Raw genomic sequence first — 19,808 nt, 5'->3', positions numbered from 1 at the left:
GGGGAACTATGTCAAGAGAGTCCTTCTCCCTCCCCAGTTCCTGACAACATCGTTGTTCTCCAAATTCCTTCTAGTCCGGCTTCAGCCTTCTCATGCTGAGAACGAGGAGCACGGAATTCCAGCTGGGGTCACATGAAGAGCAATTACCTCTGTGCTCCATTGTAGAATACGGCCATGGAGCCAGCCCATAATTACACAGGCCAGTGGACAGCTTACTGGATAGACCTTATGACAGGTCTCTCTTCCACCACCCCCAGTTTCTAGAGATCTCCCCCTTCCCTGCATTATCATCTGCCTTTTGGATTAGTCCCTCCCCCCGTGATTTGTTCTAAATCAAATCTCTTATTTTCTGCCCCAATTTCTAACCTCCCTTGGTACTTTTGCATTAATCCTCTGTCCTTGCAATTCCTCCCATGTTAGGGTCAGCTGCAAATCCCACCAGCTTTCTGATTAACTGCCTTCAAATGCAGGTGATGAAGGCCTGAACCCAGTGGAGAATACACCTCCAGCAGCACAGTGGGTCTCCCAGGCAGGAGAGCTCTAAATCACATGGATTTTTTGTGTGGAGCCTCCCCTCCCAGTGTTGACCAGGCCTGCACCTGCTTAACTTATGAGACCTGACATGTTCCCAGCCCAAGATGCTATGGATGTCAGCCTGCCGCCTGTCACCTGCCCTCCTCCGTGGGTGAGGCTTACCCATTCTGAATGATGAAGTCCACCAGCGGGAGGGAGGACTTGTCTGCATAACGCACAGCCAGGTGAAGAGCCAACTCACCCTGGTCCTGTCACAGGGGGAGGAGAAGCAACATTAACCCTCTCTCCACTACAGCGCAGCTTGGCATGGCACATTCAGCTCACAAGAGAACATAAGAACGGCCATACTGGGTCCATCTAGCCCAGTATCCTGTCTTCTTACAGTGGCCAACGCCAGGTGCCTCAGAGGGAATGAACAAAACAGGCAATCATCAAGTGATCCATCCCATCATCCGCTCCCAGTTTCATGCAGTCAGAGGCTAGGGACATCCAGAGCATGGGGTTGCATCCCTGACCATTTTAGCTAATGAAGAATAGATCCTCCATGAACTTATCTAATTCTTCTTTGAGCCCTGATCGGGCAGCGTCCCAGTAGGGGTTGTGGGTTTGATGGCCACTCATCTCCTGAGAACCCTGCAGAAGACGTGTCCTCAACCCCAGAGATGAGGAGGAACATCTGGTGTCGCTTAGCATCAACTGCCGAGGCAAGGGACAGCAGTAGGGTTACCATACGTCCGTTTTTTCCCGGACATGTCCGGCTTTTTGGTAATCAAACCCCCGTCCGGGGGGGGGGGGAATTGCCAAAAAGCCGAACATGTCTGGGAAAATACCGGCCGGGTACTTCCCCTCCCGGGCTCCAGCTGCTCTGCTCTGGCGGCTGGGGTCTGGAGGCAAGGGGGCTGCCCGAAGCTGGAGCGCTCGGGCAGCTCAGCTCTTAAACAGAGCCGAAGAGTCAGGGGAGGAGCACAGCAGCCGGAGCCCGGGAGGGGAAGTGCCCGGCTGGGGGCACAGGGTCCGGAGGCAAGGGGGCTGCCCGAAGCCCGAGCGCTACCGGCTTCACGGTTTGCTGGGCAGCCTCCAGACCCTGCGCCCCCGGCTGGGCACTTCCCCTCCTGGGCTCCAGCTGCGCTGGGGAAGCGCCGGCCAGGGGCACAGGGTCTGGGGGCTGCCCGGCAAACCATGAAGCCGGTAGCGCTGGGGCAGCCCTTTTCGCCTGGCTGGGAGGGAGGAGGGGGAGTTAGGGCTGGGACTTTGGGGAAGGGGCGGGGAATGGGCGGAGTTGTGGCAGGGCCAGGGGTGGGAAAGGGGCGGGTCCAGGGCCCTGTGGAGTGTCCTTTTTTTTTATTTTTTAAATATGGTAACCCTAGACAGCAGGATCCAAAGGAAATCCTGCCCGGGCCGTCTCAGCTGTGAGCTGCTCAGAAGGGCTGGTGGAAAATTTTCCATTGAAACCATTTATCAGCGGAAAATTGGATACTGAGAAAATGAAAATTTCCCCTGAAAAGTGTCTGTTTTCAAGAGAAAATTTTCAATATTTCATCACACAAGCCAAATGCTCGAAAAAGTGAAGATTTCAGTTCAGACAGCCTGCTGCGGTGCCTCTTGGGAATGTTAGTCTGGTTTCTTTAGGTCATCGTTCTCCTCTATAAGCCAGGTTTCCCAGCTGAACTACATATCCCATGATGCATCATCAGAGTCCCCGGCCATGGTGCAACTGCCTCCACTTGCTATGAGATAGGCCCATGATGCATCATGGGAGAACGGAGCCTGAGCAGGGAGCCCAGCCTATGGAGGAGAATGGGAGCAGGAGGCACTCAAAGTACAACTCCCATGAGGCACCACGGCAGCATTTCAGAATCAAAATTTCAGTTTTCAATTTTTCCCCCCACCAAACAATTGAACTTTACAATGGAAAATTTCAAAACAACATGATTTTCCCCCCCCCTTTAGTCAACATTTTCCAAAGCCCATTTTCCCACCGGCTCGAATGCTCAGATCAAACCAAGAACATCAGCATTCGCACGTCACTTCTTCACAATGCTACGTAGGCAGGAACTCACCCCCCCAGCAGCCCCGTTTGTGATGGGACTCTCGATCCCCAGCTCACCTGCAAGGCCCCTCTCCCGTCCACATTTCAGGCCCACTTCTGCTGTGTTGCTTATAGTGAACCTAATTGACTTGTATAAGAGTCAACAACAGAACTGTTTCCTGTCCCCTAACCTGTCTGTTTGTCCATTCTCAGCCTCTGACCCCCTCGGGGCAGAGCCTGTCCCTTTGCACGTGTTTGGAAAGCCCCAAGCACACAGCAGGCCCCAACAGAAATGGCTAATACATGGCAGAAGAAGTACTTGGGGATCCTTGGGCGGAAGTTAGAAGAACCTGTTTCACCTTTCAATGACCCTCCTGCTCGGCCCCTGAGCTCCTGGCCCGGGAAGCTAGCCCCCGGCCCCTCCCCTGCTGTTCCCCCCTCCCCGCAGCCTCAGCTCACTGCACCGCCGGCGCAATGCTCTGGGCGGCGGGGCTGTGAGCTCTTGCCGGGCAGTGCAGCTGCAGAGACGGGGCCTTACCCGGTGCCCTGTGCTGCGCACTGGCTGGCTCCAGCTAGGCGGCGTGGTTGCCTGTCCTGGTGCTCTGGAGGGGTGCGGCTGTATTGCCGCCAGCTACCGGTGCTCCAGGCAGCGCGGTAAGGGGGCAGGGAGCAGAGGGGGTTGGATAGAGAGCAGGGGAGTTTGGGGTGGTGGTCAGGGGGTGGGGGTGTGGATAGGGGGCAGGGTGGTGGTCAGGGGGCGAGGAACAGGGAGGTTGAATAGGGGCAGAGGTCCCTGGGGGGCAGTCAGGAATGAGAGGAGGGGTGGATGGGGCAGGGGTCCTGGGGGGGCTGTCAGGGGGCATCAGAAAGGGGGCGGGGGCTGGGCCACACATGGCTGTTTGGGGAGGCACAGCCTCCATACAAACACGATGTGGCCATCAGGCCAAAAAGTTTGCCCGCCCGTCTTAACCTGACCAGTTCCCTGCCATTGCAGGGGCCTTGGGTATTGGTGGCACCTTGGTCTCTCCTGTTCTCTGCCTGTGGCATGCACCAGTTTAGTTTCCTGAGGACTGAAATGCTTTGGGCTTAACACAGGGGCGTCTGGGCCATATTTAATGGCTTGCGATATACAGGAGGTCAGACTAGACGATCAGAGGGTCCCTTTTAGCCTGAGACGCTATGAAACTCAGCTAAGCCAGCGCTGCAGCAACAGGGTTTAGCTGGCAGGGTCTGTGAGCCGCACCGCAGCATGGAGATGGGGTCACAGCTGGCGTCAAGCATGAATCTCACTGATTGTAGAACTCAGCCAGTGCGGTGAGAGTGACCCCTTGCAGGATGGCGCTGCCAGCCAGCACCATTTATGGTTTGCATAACCGTAGCACCTAGGAGCCCAAGGCATGGACCAGGCCCCCAATGTGTTGGGCAAACGCAGAACAAACATGGTCACTGATGGCTTCTGCCCCGGACGGCTGATAATCCAAGTACAAGACAAGAGACGGATCCAGACATGCAAGCAATGCTCACCTGGCTGTCGGGGCTAGCCAGGGGTTTTGCTAGTTCGTGCCCCTCCGCAAAGGCTTGTAACAAGGCAAAGAGATCCCGGTTGCGAATGGCTTCCCAGAGCCGGTGCGGCTCATCCCTGCCGGCTTTCTGGACATACTTGCGCTCCATGTATTTGGCCACGATATATTCTTTCCTGGCGCTCCTGCGGGCGGGAGGGAGGGAGCAGGGTCAGCGAGGTCACACCCACCCACCCAGCCTTGCTGCAGATTCCTGAGCTGAGACGAAGTCAGCACGCCGGTCCAAACAGATCTCTCTCCCCCCACCAGAAAGGAAAGGCGTGGCTGGCCCTGCAGCACTGCTAGAGAGAGACCGTCACCTCTGGACTGACTCCTCGGGCTGGTAAATTTTGGACAGGGAGCACAGGGGCAAAGCAAGAGTAGGAAATACACCTCCGGACAAGGGATGAGACAGCAGGTAGGGTTTGGAGAAGCTATTTGCTGATGGCCCCACCTCAGGGAGCGTGCAAGGATGTTTTGTGCCCTAGGCAAAACTTCCACCTTGCACCCCCTCCCCTCCGGCAGCAGCTCCCCCCCTCCGCCCTGAGGCCTCCCCCCCCCACCCGCAGCAGCTCCCCCTGGCTCAGGGAGCCGTGCGGCAGCTCCCCGCCCCAGCTCACCTCTGCTCCGCCTCCTCCCCAAGCACGCTGTCACTGCTCCACTTCTCCCACCTCCCAGGCTTGCGGCGCCAATCAGCTGTTTGGCGCCGCAAGCCTGGGAGGAAGAGAAGCAGAGCGGGGCGGCGTGCTCAGGGGAGGAAGTGGAGCAGAGGTAAGCTGGGGCGGGGAGCGGTTTCCCTGCGTGCTGCCCCCCTCCCCCCGTTACTTGCTGCAGGCGGCCCTCCCCCAGCTCCCTCCGCCTAAATGCCAACAACAACCGGGGCGGCCAAAGATCCGGCCGCTGCCTAAGGACCCGAAATGCCGCCCCCCAAATGCTAGCACACTAGGTGACCTATGGGTTGCCCTGCCCCACCTAGAGGAAGGTGCCACCTCCACCCTCCTCCCAAGCGAGCCCATGAGAGCGAGCAGGTCTGGGCCTGACACACACCCCCTCATGAGCTCGCTCCCCCGTGTCTTACTCACATATCGCTGCTTGACGAAGGCTTCAGATTCCCCTGCGCCGGCAGCGTGGCCTCCATGATTTCGTTAAACCGGGCATTTCCGATACTGACCGCCAGCTACGAACGAGAGGGGGAAAACCAGCCCCATAAGCACAGGTGCTTCTGTGCCTGGGAGCCCCGTGGCTTGACTTGCCCGCCGGTTAGTAGCGGTTTGCGTCACACCCCGGAGAAAGGAGAAACGCCAAGAGAAAGAAGCTAAAGAAAAACTATAACGGATACATCCGTCCTTCACTAGAGACGGGTTGAGGCCAAGCCACATTTCAGGGCCGGAGTCAGGAGAATTTGAGAGAGGACCTTGCAAGATCTCTGCCCTCTAGAACGATGGGAACCTTTGAAATCTAGTCGGAGTGTCACAGAACAGACCGGCTCACGAGCTGGGCTGCGCGAGGCTTAGCTTTCATGGCCACGCCTGTGAATCTGGGGCTCTGATGAAGGGGACGGAGCATTAAGGAGAAGCGGAAAAGAGGAGGAAGGAGCTGGAGGTCCCTTACGCACAGGAGCCGCTTACCAGCAGTTCGGAGGTGCTGAGAACGTCCAGGGTCAGGGACTGTATGCGGGAATAGTGCACCCCCAGCTCCCGGTGAATGCCCGAGCACTCAATACACGTCAGGATGCCCAGGTTGATGGAGAGCCACGTGGGATCTGCAAGGAAGCAGTACAGGCCCAGTGAGCGATTGTGACAGCCCCCCGGCGGCACATCCTTCCCCGCATCCCTGCCTGACCCCTGCACTCTGGCACCTCCTGGCCCGTTGCAGGTCGGCCGCTTAGTCCTTTTCTACCCAGATCTCCCTATGGCATCACTGGAGAAATCCCTCACCTCCGGCCTTGTCCCAGGATCGCCACCCCTCCCGGCTGGCATCCAGCTTCCAACAACAGCCGGGTGTGAATGCTCACAGGCTCATGCCGTGTCCAACTAGACCACAGAGACGGCGTGTGCATCCCGGTCGGAGCCAGCCACAGGTTAAAGCCACAAGGCAAAGCGAAGCTCACAATGCCAGTGATGTGACCAGTGCCAGGCTAAGGGCACCAGGCCCATGCACGCTCCGAGGCTGCCCCTTGCAACAGCGTCAGAGTCCCCCCATCACCGACCTACCTGGGGCCCCGCAGTCACAGCACTGCTTGTTGCCTGGCATGCCCTTCACCTCGCCAATGACCAGCTTGGTGAGCTCCTGCAGGCCAGCGTCTGTCACGCCCCCGGCGGAGGCCGCACAGCCGCTCGGGTCACCCTTGAAGGCGTTGCTGAGAGCTTCATCCTTGCTGTTCTGGAGCACGGACACCCAGCTGGCCAGGGAGGGGGAAGAGGGGAGACTTCAGACAGGGACCCCACAGCGAGGGACAAGTGGAATGGAAACCGAGGGAGGGATCACGGGAGGAAGAGAAACAAAAAGACTTTCTAGGCTAGAGAAACAGTACGGTGGGTAACAGGGCCCTGCCTCTGCACTAAGCTCCTATCTTGAGCACAGAGGGCACCATAATAACAAACAACAATCCTGAGCTCATATATAGCCTAGTTCCTCAGCAGATCTCAAAGCGCCTTGCGAAGCAGGACAGTATCATTATCTGCCTTTCATACGGGGGAAACTGAGGCACAGAGCAGGGAAAGTAACTTGCCCAAGGTTACCCAGCAGGCCAGTGGCAGGGCCAGGAACAGAACCCAGGTCTCCTGACTCCCAGGCCGCTGCGCTACCCACTAGACCCCGCTGCCTCCACACTGCAGAGTGAGGACGCAAGGTGCTCCCGACCTGCAGGGGCCAAGCACAGTGTCTTCACACGTGGCACTCACCACCTCTGTGGGCCCCAGGAGCCAGACAGCAGGCACAGGATGCGAACCTACAAAGCAGATCATCCTGCCATGGGAATGGAGGGCCCTGTATTCTGCAGTGGTGAAAGGGGCCCCCAAACTCAGTGCAACGTTCTGGCTCGCACATCTGTGCCCCCCTGCTCTGTGGGCAGAAGCCCGACTGCTCAATTATGTCTCAGAGCCCCAATCCTGATGCCAGCCAATGCAGAGTCTGCTGGATCTCAAATGGGCGGGGCCTGTTCCTCCACATTTGCATATGCAGAGGAGGCAGCGGTCCTGTTCTCTCCTGCAAGGCCAGTAGCCATTCCCACTCAGGGAAAGGGAAGGATGGGCGGAGAGGACGGTTGCTGTCACTTACACAACACACTCTTGTTCATCCTCAGCCTGGAAGTGGTACGTCCGGTTATCTGCAAGGAGGGGGAGAGGGGACAGGTGAAAGGGATGCTTTCAATATCTGGGAAAGCCCATGATCTCTGGCCAAGTCAGAAGCACAAAGCCAGCTGCTTCAAGAGGCTGGATAATTTTAGCAGGACGATCTATGCAGCATTGTGAAATAAAGCTTTTGACTTGTACTTCTGGAGACCTGGTTCAAATCCAGCCTTGGACCACAAGTGTCATGGTAGATCTCACCTCACTCCACAGGGGACATTTACACTCATTACTTAAGGATCCTATGATAAGCACCCTCCACTTGGAGGAGGCCTGGAATTAAAAAAAGGGGCAGGAGGAGGGAGAAGGGTATCTATATCTCAGGAGGGCTGAGATGCATTGGTAGAGCTGTGGGTGAGCAGAATCCGAGAATATACAGGGTTGGAAGGGACCTCAGGAGGTCATCTAGTCCAACCCCCTGCTCAAAGCAGGACCAGTCCACAACTAGATCAGAATCAGAATAGCTGGGATGTAGGTGAGGAACGAAGGCCATTTCAGAGCTGGGAGAACTTTGCACAGAGCTCAGTTACGCTAGTCCTGCCTCTAGCCTGCGATGGCCATCTCTGAGTTTGCACCCCAGTTAAAAATACACCTTCCCTGTTCTCTTTACAGGATAACTCTGATAACCAGGTACTGCTCGGGGAGCGGGGGTCCTAGCCAGAGAGATCGAGTTACAAGACCCAAAAACGGGGAGAGCTCAGAATTGGAGAGCAGATGCAATGTCCTATCCTGGACCTCGAGAGCATGAGATACCGAGGCCCACATTTGTAAAGATATTTAGGTGTTGTTGTGCTCAGCACCGCAAGGCCTAACTGACTTAGGAGCCTACGTGCATTTTCAAAAGGGATTTAGGCACTTGGGATTTTGGCTCCTAAGTCAGCCAGGCCTTGCAGTGCTGAGTGCAAGCAATGCCTAAATACTAGAGCTGTCAATGAATCGCCGTTAACTCACACGATTAACTCAAAACAATCAATCACGGTTTTAATCGCACTGTTAAACAACAGAATACCAATTGAAATGTATTAAATATTTTGGATGTTTTTCTACATTTTCAAATATATTGATTTCTATTACAACAACACAGAATGCAAAGTGTACAGTGCTCACTTGATATTTTTTATTACAAATATTTGCACTGTAAAAGTGATAAAAGAAATAGTAATTTTCAATTCACCTCATACAAGTACTGAAGTGCAATCTCTTTATCGTGAAGGTGCAACTTACAAAGGTAGATTTTTTTTTTTTGTTATGTAACTGCCCTCAAAAACAAACCACCACAAAACTTTAGAGCCTACAAGTCCACACAGTCCTACTTCTTGTTCAGCCAATCGCTCAGACAAACAAGTTTATTTACATTTACGGGAGATAATGCTGCCTGCTTCTTGTTTACAATGTCACCTGCAAGTGAGAACAGACATTCGCCTGGGACTTTTGTAGCCGGCATTGCAAGGTATTTACGTGCCAGATATGCTAAACATTCGTATGCCCCTTCATGTTTCAGCCACCATTCCAGAGGACATGCTTCCAGGCTGAAGACACTCATTAAAAAAATAATGCGTTAATTAAATTTGTGACTGAATTCCTTGGGGGAGAATTGTATGTCTCTGGCTCTGTTTTACCCACATTCTGCCATATATTTCATGTTATAGCAGCCTCGGGTGATGACCCAGCACACGTTTGATTTATGAACACTTTCACCGCAGCTTTGACAAAATGCAAAGAAGGTACCAATGTGAGATTTCTAAAAATAGCTACAGCACTCCACCCAAGGTTTAAGAATCTGAAGTGCCTTCCAAAATCTGAGAGGGACGAGGTGTGGAGCCTGCTTTCAGAAGTCTTAAAAGAGCAACACTCCGATGCAGAAACTACAGAACCCGAATCACCAAAAAAGAAAATCAACCTCTCACTTAGAAGATGAAAATGAACATGCGTTGGTCCACACACTGCTTTGGATTGTTATTGAGCAGAACCTGTCATCAGCATGGACGCAGGTCCTCTGGAATGGTGGTTGAAGCATGAAGGGACATATCAATCTAACTCATCTGGCATGTAAATATCTTGCGACACCGGCTAAAACTGTTCTCACTTTCAGGTGACATTGTGAACAAGAAGCGGGCAGCATTGTCTCCTGCAAATGTAAACAAAACTTGTTTGTCTGAGCGATTGGCTGACCAAGAAGTAGGACCGAGTGGACTTGTAGGCTCTAAAGTTTGACATTGTTTTATTTTTGAATGGTTATTTTTTTGTACATAATTCTACATTTGTAAGTTCAATTTTCATGATAAAGAGATCGCACTACAGTACTTGTAAGCAAGTGAACTGAAAAATCTGTTATTTATTTATTTATTTTTACAGTCAAATATTTGTAATCAGAAATAAAGTGAGCACTGTACACTTTGTGTTCTGCGTTGTAATTGAAATCAATATATTTGAAAATGTAGAAAAACCTCCACAAATGTTTAAATAAATGGTGTTCTATTAGTGTTTAATCGCGCAATTAATCTTTTTAAAATCGCTTGACAGCCCTACTAAATACCTTTCCAAATCTGGAATCAGGGCGCTCTCACATTCCCCTACTCACGTGTCACAAGGTCGAAGCACTTCTTTTCCTCCGGGTGAGGTCTCACTTGGCAGGTCAGCAGGTTCAGCTTCACGGGAGGCCGGTTGATCTGGGAGAGGAGGAGAGCGGGCAGGTGAAATGGGAAGGGAAGTGAGCCAGGACTGCCAGCCGCTGTTTAGGAACACAGCCAGTGTCAGGCAGGATCAGACCCAGGCTTCATCTAGTCTCCAGCAGTGACCGGCACCAGATGCAAGAACCCGACATTAGAGAGATGTGGGATCATCTATCTCTAATAGTCCAAGATGGGAGGGGCAGTACAGCCTAGTGGTAGCACACTAGTGGGACTCAGGACACCCGGCTTCTGTTCCCAGCTCTGCCACTGGCCTGCTGGCTGATGCTGGAGAAGTCACTACTGCCCCCTCTCTGTTCCTCAGTTTCCCCCATATGTAGAACAGGGATAAGCAGCTCATCTACTGATGAAAAGGCATTACAGAAGAGCACGAGGTTTTCCAGCATTCGGGACAGCATTAACTCTGCCAACTCTGGATATTCTTGTTATCTACAGAAATTCCCAGGCCCTCTTAGAATCTTGCTGAATCTTCTTTTGCAGAAGAATCCAAGCCAAGGCAGTTTTTAAGCTGCATTTTACTCCCTCTTCCTCTAGAGGGCAGCCATTCTTTCTACCTGAAGTGTCTACCAATTGTCTAGTCTGGAACCTCAAGGTATCCCTTATGCTCCCTACCTGAAAAGGTCATAGAAAACCTTCTCCAGCATGTTCTCTCTCCGTCTCATTTGTTTATGTAAGATGAAGTGGTTATGACCCACCCAGTTTGGGGTTGCTTTACAAATCCCAAGCCTGGGTGGGGTTTACCAAAAGTTTAATGCGCCAGAGTTCTAAGCAAACCTTGGCAGAGTTATGGACTTGCATGTGGAGGATGCAGATTCAGGGGCCAGATGGACCCCTAGGAAACAAAGCAGTCGACCTTTGCACAGCTCTGTATGCCATTTTGAGATAACAAACTGGCAGCTCCCCTTCCCGCTGAGAGACACATGAGGAGCAGGGGATGAAGAGATGCGGACTGATCCTTTAGTTTAAACTAAAAGGTTACCATCAGTAGCACATGCTCTCGGGCTGCGATTTGGATGGATGTCCGCAGACCCATTCATAGGAGGTGCAGTTCACCAAACAGGCTTGAATGGATTTAACCTACAGCTCCATACCCATAAACAATCCCTTGTTGAGACGGCTCCAGGGTAGCCCGAACCCAAGCCCCATCCATGCACCAGCACCCGGCCTTACCGTGCTGTGCGAGATGGTGAGGCAGCCATACTTCACGCCACACTTCCTCTTCTGCCACACTTTCCGGATTCTAGGTCAGGCAGAGAGAAGGGAGTGAGGGTCCACTTTGTACCCCTGATACCCAGCTTCTCCCACAGCCCTGGTGACCCCCATGGCTCATCTCGCTGATGGGCTTTAGTGGGGAGTATCACTTCCTGGGTGAACATAGCACTTCCTTTAACTCACCCGATGGAGAAATACCCCTGCTCAAACCCCCTGACTGCCCCGTCTTCTCAGTCCACAGTTTCCTTTCGCTCTGAGTGCCTCATCCCTTCCCTTAATCCTGACGCACGCCTTCCTGCCTCAGTGCCTGAGGCATGTCCTACACCAACTGTTGGCCCATTGTGCACAGGTGAAAAACTTCCTTCTCCTTGGCACAGTGCTGCGCCCATTAGGAAGCGTCTTGCTATGCCCATAGAACGGGCCTTCCTCCTTATCAAAGGGAATTTGGCGCCAGGTTGGTAACCCTGGAGACTGAAGTCCAGGAGAGATGCTTCCAGCGTAGGCTTCCTTACCAGTCCTGCGCTGCAAGGACCACATCTTGGAACAGCTCATCTCCATCAGGCGCTGGCCTCTCTGCTGAGGCTCCCAATGTGGGTAGCAATTAGTGCCAGGCTTGGGGAGGACTCGTGTGGGATGTGGGCACCTATCTGCTAGCAAATGGATGGACGGCACCGAATCATTTCAACCCTGACTCCTAATAGACATCAGCTGGCAACAGGAGGGGTCACCCCTGAGCTGGGCTACCTGCAAACCAGAGTCCTGTCCCAGGCTCCATATCTTATCAACCCACCAACCATCCAGCCCCCTCGTTCCAGTTTTTTTCCTTTCCACTCCAAAGGATCCCAGCTACAGGTACGTTCACACAGCAGCTGGCCAGCGTAATTTCTAACGGGTGCACACGCACTAGCTCTGCTCAAGCAAGTGACTAACAATAGCAGCGTGGCTGTGACGGCTGGTAGCTTGTGCTAGCTGCCCGACTCCATACCCAAGGGGTTGGGTGGGATGGTGCTTGGGTAGCTCGCCCATGCCAACGCAGCCACGCTTCTCGAGCGGAGCTAGTGCATTTACAACGACCTGAGCTGGGAAGTCCACCTCCCAGCTGCTGTGAGGACGTCCCCTATGTGCAAGCGCGTGGACTGGGCCAAGATGGGGGCTTTCGAGGATTCATAGTTTTAAGGCCAGAAGGAACCGTTCGGATCATCTGGTCTGATCGCCTGTGGGGCCTGTACCAAAGAACCTCTCCCAGTAATTCCTGCATTGCTTGATCCTTCAACAGCCTCGTCCTATGGCCCCCGGCCTTCCCAGAGAACGTCCGCTCTGAACGAGCATGCAAAGAGTCTATCTGAAACGAGAGCAAGCAGGAGCCAGCTCGTACACACCCGTCGCTTTTCTTGCACAGAAAGCCCGACTTTTCCGTCCCGTACTGCTTGTTCCCTTGGTGCTGGTGGATGCTGTAGCCGCTGCCAGAGTTCTTCCTGAGCAGGTTTTCCTGAACTCACCAAGGACAGAACAAAAAAATAAATATATATATTCAAAGCATAGGCCTCAGGGTGTGTTTCTTTGCTGTGTCACGGCCCTCTTGCCCTGCCAGGGCCGGATCCTGCAGGGTTGGGCCAGCAGGGAACGCCCCAGACCTTCCTCTTACGTTGTCCTCAGCATCTCCAAACGCCCTCCAACTTTATTATGGCCACTTGGAGAATCACTTAGAACTCCACCTTCCTGATTTCCCGGGCCCTTCTCCTTGATCGCTAACTTCTCCTTTCCCACCATCCTTCTTTCCTTCGGAACCGCGGGGACACTTGTCTTACCCTTCTGGCCAGCCTCACCCAGCTTCCGGCTGCTTGCAGCTCGGTTCCTGACCCTTTCCTACCACCACCGTAGCACCACCCAGGTGGCTAGCGACGCAAACCAGCTCCCAGTCGTGGTTCTTCTCCTCCCACACGGCATCATCACACTCTCAATGCTGAGCCCTCAGCCCTTCTCCTCTTGTCCCCCTTCGGCACCTCCCATTGTTCATTTCAGCTCTGGCCATCACTTCTCTGTAGGTCGCTAAGCTCAGCTTGGTCTCTGGCGCCCTGGAAGGCCCACTGAAGGCCAAGGGAGCCCTTCCATTGATTTCAGTAGGCTTTGGATCAGTTCCTGTTCTATCTACCCACCTGCCTCAACTCTGGTTGCTCCTGGCTACCCTGAGGAAAGTCCATGGGTAACAGGGCTGTATCTCTCTGTAGAAAATCCAGGGTAGGACACACATCAGGAGGCCTAGCTCCGACTCTGTTGGCTATTCTCCCAGGGTGCTAGGCCCCTTCGTTGCTTAGCACCATGGAGGAATAGGCCAGGAGCCTCACCTCTTTGTTCTCCAGCTGCAGGATGCCTCGGAGGGAGTCACGGATCTGAGTGAGCTCTTTCACCTCCTCCTCCTGGGCCTGGTGCAGCTGCAAAGAAAAGCAGCAGCGGAAGACATTAATATGATCATCCATGTTACTGCCATCATAAGCCTCTCTGCCTTCAACAACAGGGGGAGCAGAGTGTGTGTGGGGGGGAAGAGGGGGTCATCTCTCTAAAGTAGGGCAAGAACATAGGAACTGCCAGGTTGGATCAGAAGAGGACCCATCTAACCTGGTATCCCATCTCCGAAGCGGGACAGTGGCAGAGTTGGTTCTCATGAATCCACTCGTTCACAGACACGCTCGCAGATGTATAGTAGATTGGAGAGGTCTGGTTTTCTGCTACAGAAGTCATGCTGGTTTATGCTATGGTATTATATCCATTTGGATGATTAAAAATTCCCCCTACGTTGCTCCGGCAAGAACTGTGCACATACAGCACTAGCCCCCTACAGGCCCTTTTAGCAATGTGTTCCAGTTACCACTTCATCCAGGTTTCCTAGTACTTCAGTAAGGCTCACTACTCTGATTCATAGGGCCACCCACACCACCTTTTTGGAAAGGTAGCTGGACTCCAGTGTGTCGTCTCTTGAAAGTTCATAGATCCCTTGGAGTCCGCTGTAGGGAACAAAGTAAAGGGCCTGATCCCTGACTGAACACTTACTGCATGTAAAGATGCGGCGAGTTTCTCAATGAAAGGGTAAAGATTCTGTGCAGCCTTCCAGCCATCTTGGAAGAAACTGAGAGAAAAAAAAAAAAAGTCATCCAAAGGCATTGCAACACCATTCAATCAATCATGGCCAGGTCCTTCACAACCAGCTACAAGAAACCTGCTGTTGGCACTCGGGACTTCCCATGCTGGCCCTCTGAGCCAGCGCACACCAAGAACACCATCAATCAAGGTCATGCTAAGGTTCCCAACGAGCCAGGGTCACTCTGCCTGATGGCCTGAAGGAGAGGGGATTCAGAATCCACAGCCCACCTCCAAACCCAATGGTCACTCTCACGTTGTGCCTATAGCAGCTGGGGTTTAAGCTTGTTATGCGCCCAATGTGCTTCCCAGCGGCAGAATGGGCAGCTCCTCCCCTTCCCTGTAATGGATCACCAGATCACTCCCCTCTCATTACAATCAGCCAGCATGAGGGGCTGAGGCCAAGCCTCTCACCTCTCATCATTCAGGGCTTCATCCCCCTGCAAAACATATAGGATCAAACTCCACTCGGTTATTCGAGCCTAGTTGTGGAGTGACTCCAGAATCTGGCACAGATGTGGGCTAAAACCAGAGCCCCAGAGCTGAACACCTCCAAATTTGGGGATGTTTGAAATCCAGGACTGGATGCAAGTTCTATATGACAGGCTCATCTCCTATATTATTCTGAAGCAGCCTCCACTAGAGACAGGGACAGGGTCTAGAGGTCAGCTGCCAGGGATTCTACTCCCAGCTCTGCCACTGAACTACTGTGTGGCCTTGGGCATGTCTACTCACTGTGCCTCTGTTTCCCTATCTGTAAAATGGAGGATCACACTGAGATCCTCAGATGAAGAGTGCTCTTCCAAGTATCATTAATGCAATACAAAAATTAGTTTGGAATTAATGCAATTAATATTAAAATATTACACATTAATGAAACTAACTGCTATTAGGGTAACTTCTCTCTGTGGAGAGAGAATACTTTAGTAATGGACTAGTGACACTAAACAAAATAACCAGTCACTGGACATAGTACCAGTAAAATACCCTTTTCTGTGGCCCTTAAGCACATGCTTAATGTCTCCCATATTCAGCAAAAGCATGTGCTTAAACTCCATGCGGATTCGTTTCTCTCTAGCGACCACTCAGAGCTACTGGGAGTTAAGCAAATGAGGGAAAACTGGCAAGTCTAGAGTTCTGCTCCAGGAAGTGACATCATCATCTCACAGGATGTGCCGAGTGGGGCGGTACCTACTTATGTTGCGCATGGAAAAACTTGATCAGGCTCTGCAAGAAGTCCGGACCTTGCTTCGTCTGGCTCTCGTTAGCTTTCAGCAGGTACTAGAGAGGGAGAAGAGACACCAAGTTAGGATGTCGTTGAGGGACTCCTCAAATGTTGGACTAGCTCAGAGGAAAGAACTGGAAGATGCCAGATTTTTCAGAAGTCCAAGCCTCCTTTTTGCCATATGGCCATTTCTTTAGTGGTCAGATTCAGGTCTGGAAATGGTGACACCTCTAGATGAACCTGAACTGCAAAGTTCAGATCCAGATTTGGGTGTGAACTTACCCCCGAATCCAGAGCGTTTTGGTTCAGGTCCCATCTCCGGTGGAAACCCTCTGAGAGCCAGATGAAAAAGAAGCCAGTTAAACTAGTCTTTGCCCAGCCAGATCAGTGGTGTCACGCACCGTGAAAGCGATCACAATCATTTTGCAGATCAGTTCGCGATCCACTACAGCTGCCTCTAAAACTTGGTCTCAGCTACAAAAAGTGGTTGTGTTTCCCTAACATGGGCTCGATAAGCCCATCCTAAACATAATTGCTTTTCCTAGTGTAGCGTTAGCACATTTAACTCAATTTTAGCAGGTCAAGTTACAACCTATGTCTCTGAAGATCCCTTGGAAAACCCAAAGATGTGGATTGGGAGCGCTCTCAGCACCCAAAGGTCAAGGATTGGGTCCCGGGGATTTTAACAACGAGAGCTTTTCTCCCAAGTGTTTGTTAAGTTTTGAATTAAATACTACGTTAACCAAAACCAATACAATTTTAAAACAGTCCACCTAAAAATATTACCCTTCCTCTCAATTAATCAGGTTGTACTTGTATAGTAGCTGGAGTGGCATTAACCTAAGAGTTTTTCAGTCATCCAGAGAGAGAGAGTTTGTTTGTGTAAAAAACCAAGAACTTTTAGGTCTTCTTCATGCAAAAGCAAAGAGAAGGGCACAATCCCATTTTCTCTCCTTTTCAGCTAACGCAGCTGCCAGTGGCTCTCAGAATTGGGCTGATGATTAATTTCTTCCACTCCAATTTTATTTTCTCATAGAGATGGCCACAGTGGATCAAACCGGGGTCCATTTAACCCAATATCCTGTCTCCAACCGTGACTAGCACCAGCAGCATCAGAAGGAGGAGCAAGAAACCATGTAGATCATGAATAACCTGGCCCCCAAGGGAGGTTTCTTCCTGACCCTGATTAGTTAGAAGTTGGCCTATGCCTGAAGCATGAGGATTTAAATCCTCATCACACTCTGGATGGTCTCATTGTCCATATAAATGTTCAATCCTTTTTAGAATCCAGCAGAGCTCTTGGGTTTCACTGGCCTTTTTCTAAGTAGCGCAGTGTTGCAACGGCAAAGCCAGCACTGGGCTTGGTTCACGCCCCTGGAAGACAAGGCAGCAGCAAAGGGGTTAACGTGGCTCTCATTAGGAAGATCCTGTGTCTGTGTATTTTGGAGGCAAGGAGCGCGAGGAGGCCAGGGGGAAAGCGTTGTGTGACGCGCTGGGTTCTCTTTTTATACCGTCTCCCAGACGGCTGCACAGTAGAGCATTACAGCCGGGCAAGGGCGGGGAGATTTTTATTTCTCCTTCCTTGCCAGGAGCACAGCTGGAGAAATGAGTCGCGAGCCCAGAAAAGGAGCATGGAGGATTGGTGTAATAGGCCAGAGCAGAGCTATATAGAGCCTTTGTTCGAGGTAGGGTGGGGGTGAGCGAGAGATAAAGAGGGACTATAGCTTTAACCGGAGGTACTGCTGTGGAGTGGTCAGAGGAGAAGATTGGGACTCCTGAGTTCTATTTCTGGCTCTGAGAAGGGAGGGTGTCTAGTGGTTAGAGCAAGAGGAGGCAGGACTCCGGAGGGGAGGGGGGGAAGACTCTATTCTTGGCTCTGCTACCGATTTCCTGGGAGACCTTGGGCAAATCACATCATCTCTCCGTACCTCAGTTTCCCCCTCCACAAAGCAGAAATGATACTTCCCTGCCTTGTGAGGTTAAATGAATTCTTTGATGAAAGCAGGAGCCTGGAGAAGGGCACGGGTACCATGGTTCCCGGCCTAGTGCTCTCAATCCACCCCCTGAGCAAACTGGCGGCCAACACTGGAACGTTTGGCCTCGCTGGCTTATAAATTACTGGCCAGAAAAGCCATGTAGAGGTTCAGACTGGAATGGGGACTGCCCAGCTGCGTGTCATAGACCCTGTACAGCTGACCGGCAGTGGAGATTCCTTGGACTACGTTGGGGTTTTGGTGCTCCCAAGGGTATGAGATAGACCAATCTACAGAGCTGAGGGGAACATAAACCCGCCCAGGGATAGAACTGAGCACTGAGCCGAGGGAGAAATCAAATAGCCCTAATGTAGCACAGCAGGCACACGGGGGAACACACACAAGATCCCGTGCACGCATCTTCTCTCTTTTTCCACTGCCGCCCCTGGAACAGAGCCCCTCCCTACGGCCACACTGCGAACACTGAGTGTTTCCATGTGCTGTTATTTATTTAACAGTGAAGCTATTCAAAGGGATGACTCAGTCCCTGGCTCACCCCCCAGAGCTCCAGCCCGTCCACGTAGCCCAAAACCACAACAAGGAAGGCAAGCTGCTGCCGCTCCATGGGTCTTTAACTCTCCCCTCGCCCCCATCAGCAGCTCGCGGGATCCTCCCCTCCGCTCTCCAGCCCTGCCAGGAGCTGGCCCCACGGGCAGCCCACTCTGCTAAGCCACAGCCGGACACTCAGTTCTGGCTACGGCGGCTGAAGGTCCTTGGGGACCCACTCCAGGTGCAAACGCTAATCATGGACCCTTCTCCCGGCGGCAGTTTTCTTCAGACCTGTCCCGAGTGAAGATGTTGTCTAGTGGATGGGGAGGGATGGGAGAGGCAGTGTGCTACTCCCAGTGCTAGGAGGGGCGTGGCTCTAGTGGTTGGAGCAGGGAATGGGAAGTCAGGACTCCTGGGTTCCTTTCTTGTTTCCAGGAGGGCAATACTGACTAGTGGTTAAAGCAGGGGACTAGGCAGCAGGAATCCTGGATTCCACCGCTTACTTGCTGTGTAACCTGGTTTGCTCAGCTGTTAGACGGGGATAAGCACGATCCCCTAGCTGGCAGGGCTGGTTTGAGGCATGACTCACTAACGTTTGCTTCTAACGCCGATGAAAGGCAATGCAGACATGCAATGTGTTATTGCACAAGGCTGAAATCCTCCCCTCTCGGTACATCACTCCTGGGATTTCCCCTGGCTCTTCCACCCCGGCTGGAGCAGGAAGCTCTCGCTCTCACCCGATTTCTGGTTTCTCTCACAGACTGGCCAGGACATGCAAAACGACAGATCCACACATGCCCCCCGAAATAGGGCACAACTGCATTTGTGCGAGCTTCACAAGCGTGAGCACAAACGTGGCCCTGGGCCGTGCGAGCGGCTCCGGAGATGCCGAGCTAGCCGGTAGCAGCACTAACTCCAGCTTTGCAGATACCGGAACAGCTGGGACACAGCCTGTTGGCCATGGCTACGCAGGACATCTTCCCAGAGAGACGCGCAAGGTGCCACGGTCCAACACCTGGCCCAGGGTTCTGGGGAGGGTCTGGCCCCAACGAGATTTTTTTTTTCCCCCCTTGTAAACAGTCCCTGCTGTGGGACAAAGCGAACGGGAAGCAACTCAGCTTGCGATGGGCTTTGCAAGGTAAAGGCAACGGTAGCAACTCAAGCGGAGCTGGCACTCCGCACCCAGAGCGAGATGGGGCTGGCATTAACCCTCGAGACACACGCCAGCTCTAAAGGGGTTAAACAGCGGAAGGTCAAGGCAGGCTCCTAGCGCTGGCTGGAGACCACTGGGGGGCAGGGAGAGGGGCAGCTGCAGGAGGAAGTTTCACGTGTCGGAGAGATTGAGTAAGGCCCAGCTATGGGCAATATCCCACCCTGTTTCTCCCCTCAATCCCCCCAAACCTCCCCAGCACCTGCTGATCCCGACCCTGCTCAAGCCAAGAGCAGTATTCCACTGGGAAGGGCAGGCCAGGGCCCAGGGGCTCCATCCTCAGACGGGAAGCTGTGAGGCTCCCTAACCCGTGGCCAGGGTGGGAGGCTCCAGCACTTAGGC

The 19,808-nt window shown here is 52.8% G+C and overlaps 1 protein-coding gene across 1 annotated transcript in view; it reads right to left on the bottom strand.

The window, feature by feature from the left end:
• ASAP3 (ArfGAP with SH3 domain, ankyrin repeat and PH domain 3) overlaps positions 1–19,808 on the bottom strand; it is a 66,922-nt gene that overhangs the window by 15,720 nt on the left and 31,394 nt on the right. Inside the window, exons 7-18 of the mRNA XM_054011968.1 lie at positions 15,705–15,790; positions 14,423–14,498; positions 13,720–13,806; positions 12,754–12,863; positions 11,333–11,402; positions 10,054–10,141; positions 7,402–7,450; positions 6,336–6,523; positions 5,751–5,884; positions 5,205–5,299; positions 4,088–4,268; positions 697–782 (exon numbers count right to left, since the gene is read on the bottom strand). Coding sequence (XP_053867943.1) covers positions 697–782; positions 4,088–4,268; positions 5,205–5,299; positions 5,751–5,884; positions 6,336–6,523; positions 7,402–7,450; positions 10,054–10,141; positions 11,333–11,402; positions 12,754–12,863; positions 13,720–13,806; positions 14,423–14,498; positions 15,705–15,790 — 1,250 coding nt within the window. The remainder of the gene's footprint in view (positions 1–696; positions 783–4,087; positions 4,269–5,204; positions 5,300–5,750; positions 5,885–6,335; positions 6,524–7,401; positions 7,451–10,053; positions 10,142–11,332; positions 11,403–12,753; positions 12,864–13,719; positions 13,807–14,422; positions 14,499–15,704; positions 15,791–19,808) is intronic.

Source organism: Malaclemys terrapin, chromosome 22 (assembly GCF_027887155.1).
Source record: "Malaclemys terrapin pileata isolate rMalTer1 chromosome 22, rMalTer1.hap1, whole genome shotgun sequence".
Classification (NCBI taxonomy): Eukaryota; Metazoa; Chordata; order Testudines; family Emydidae; genus Malaclemys; species Malaclemys terrapin.
Note: the sequence above shows the minus strand (reverse complement) of the source record. Positions and strands in the feature narration are given on the sequence as shown.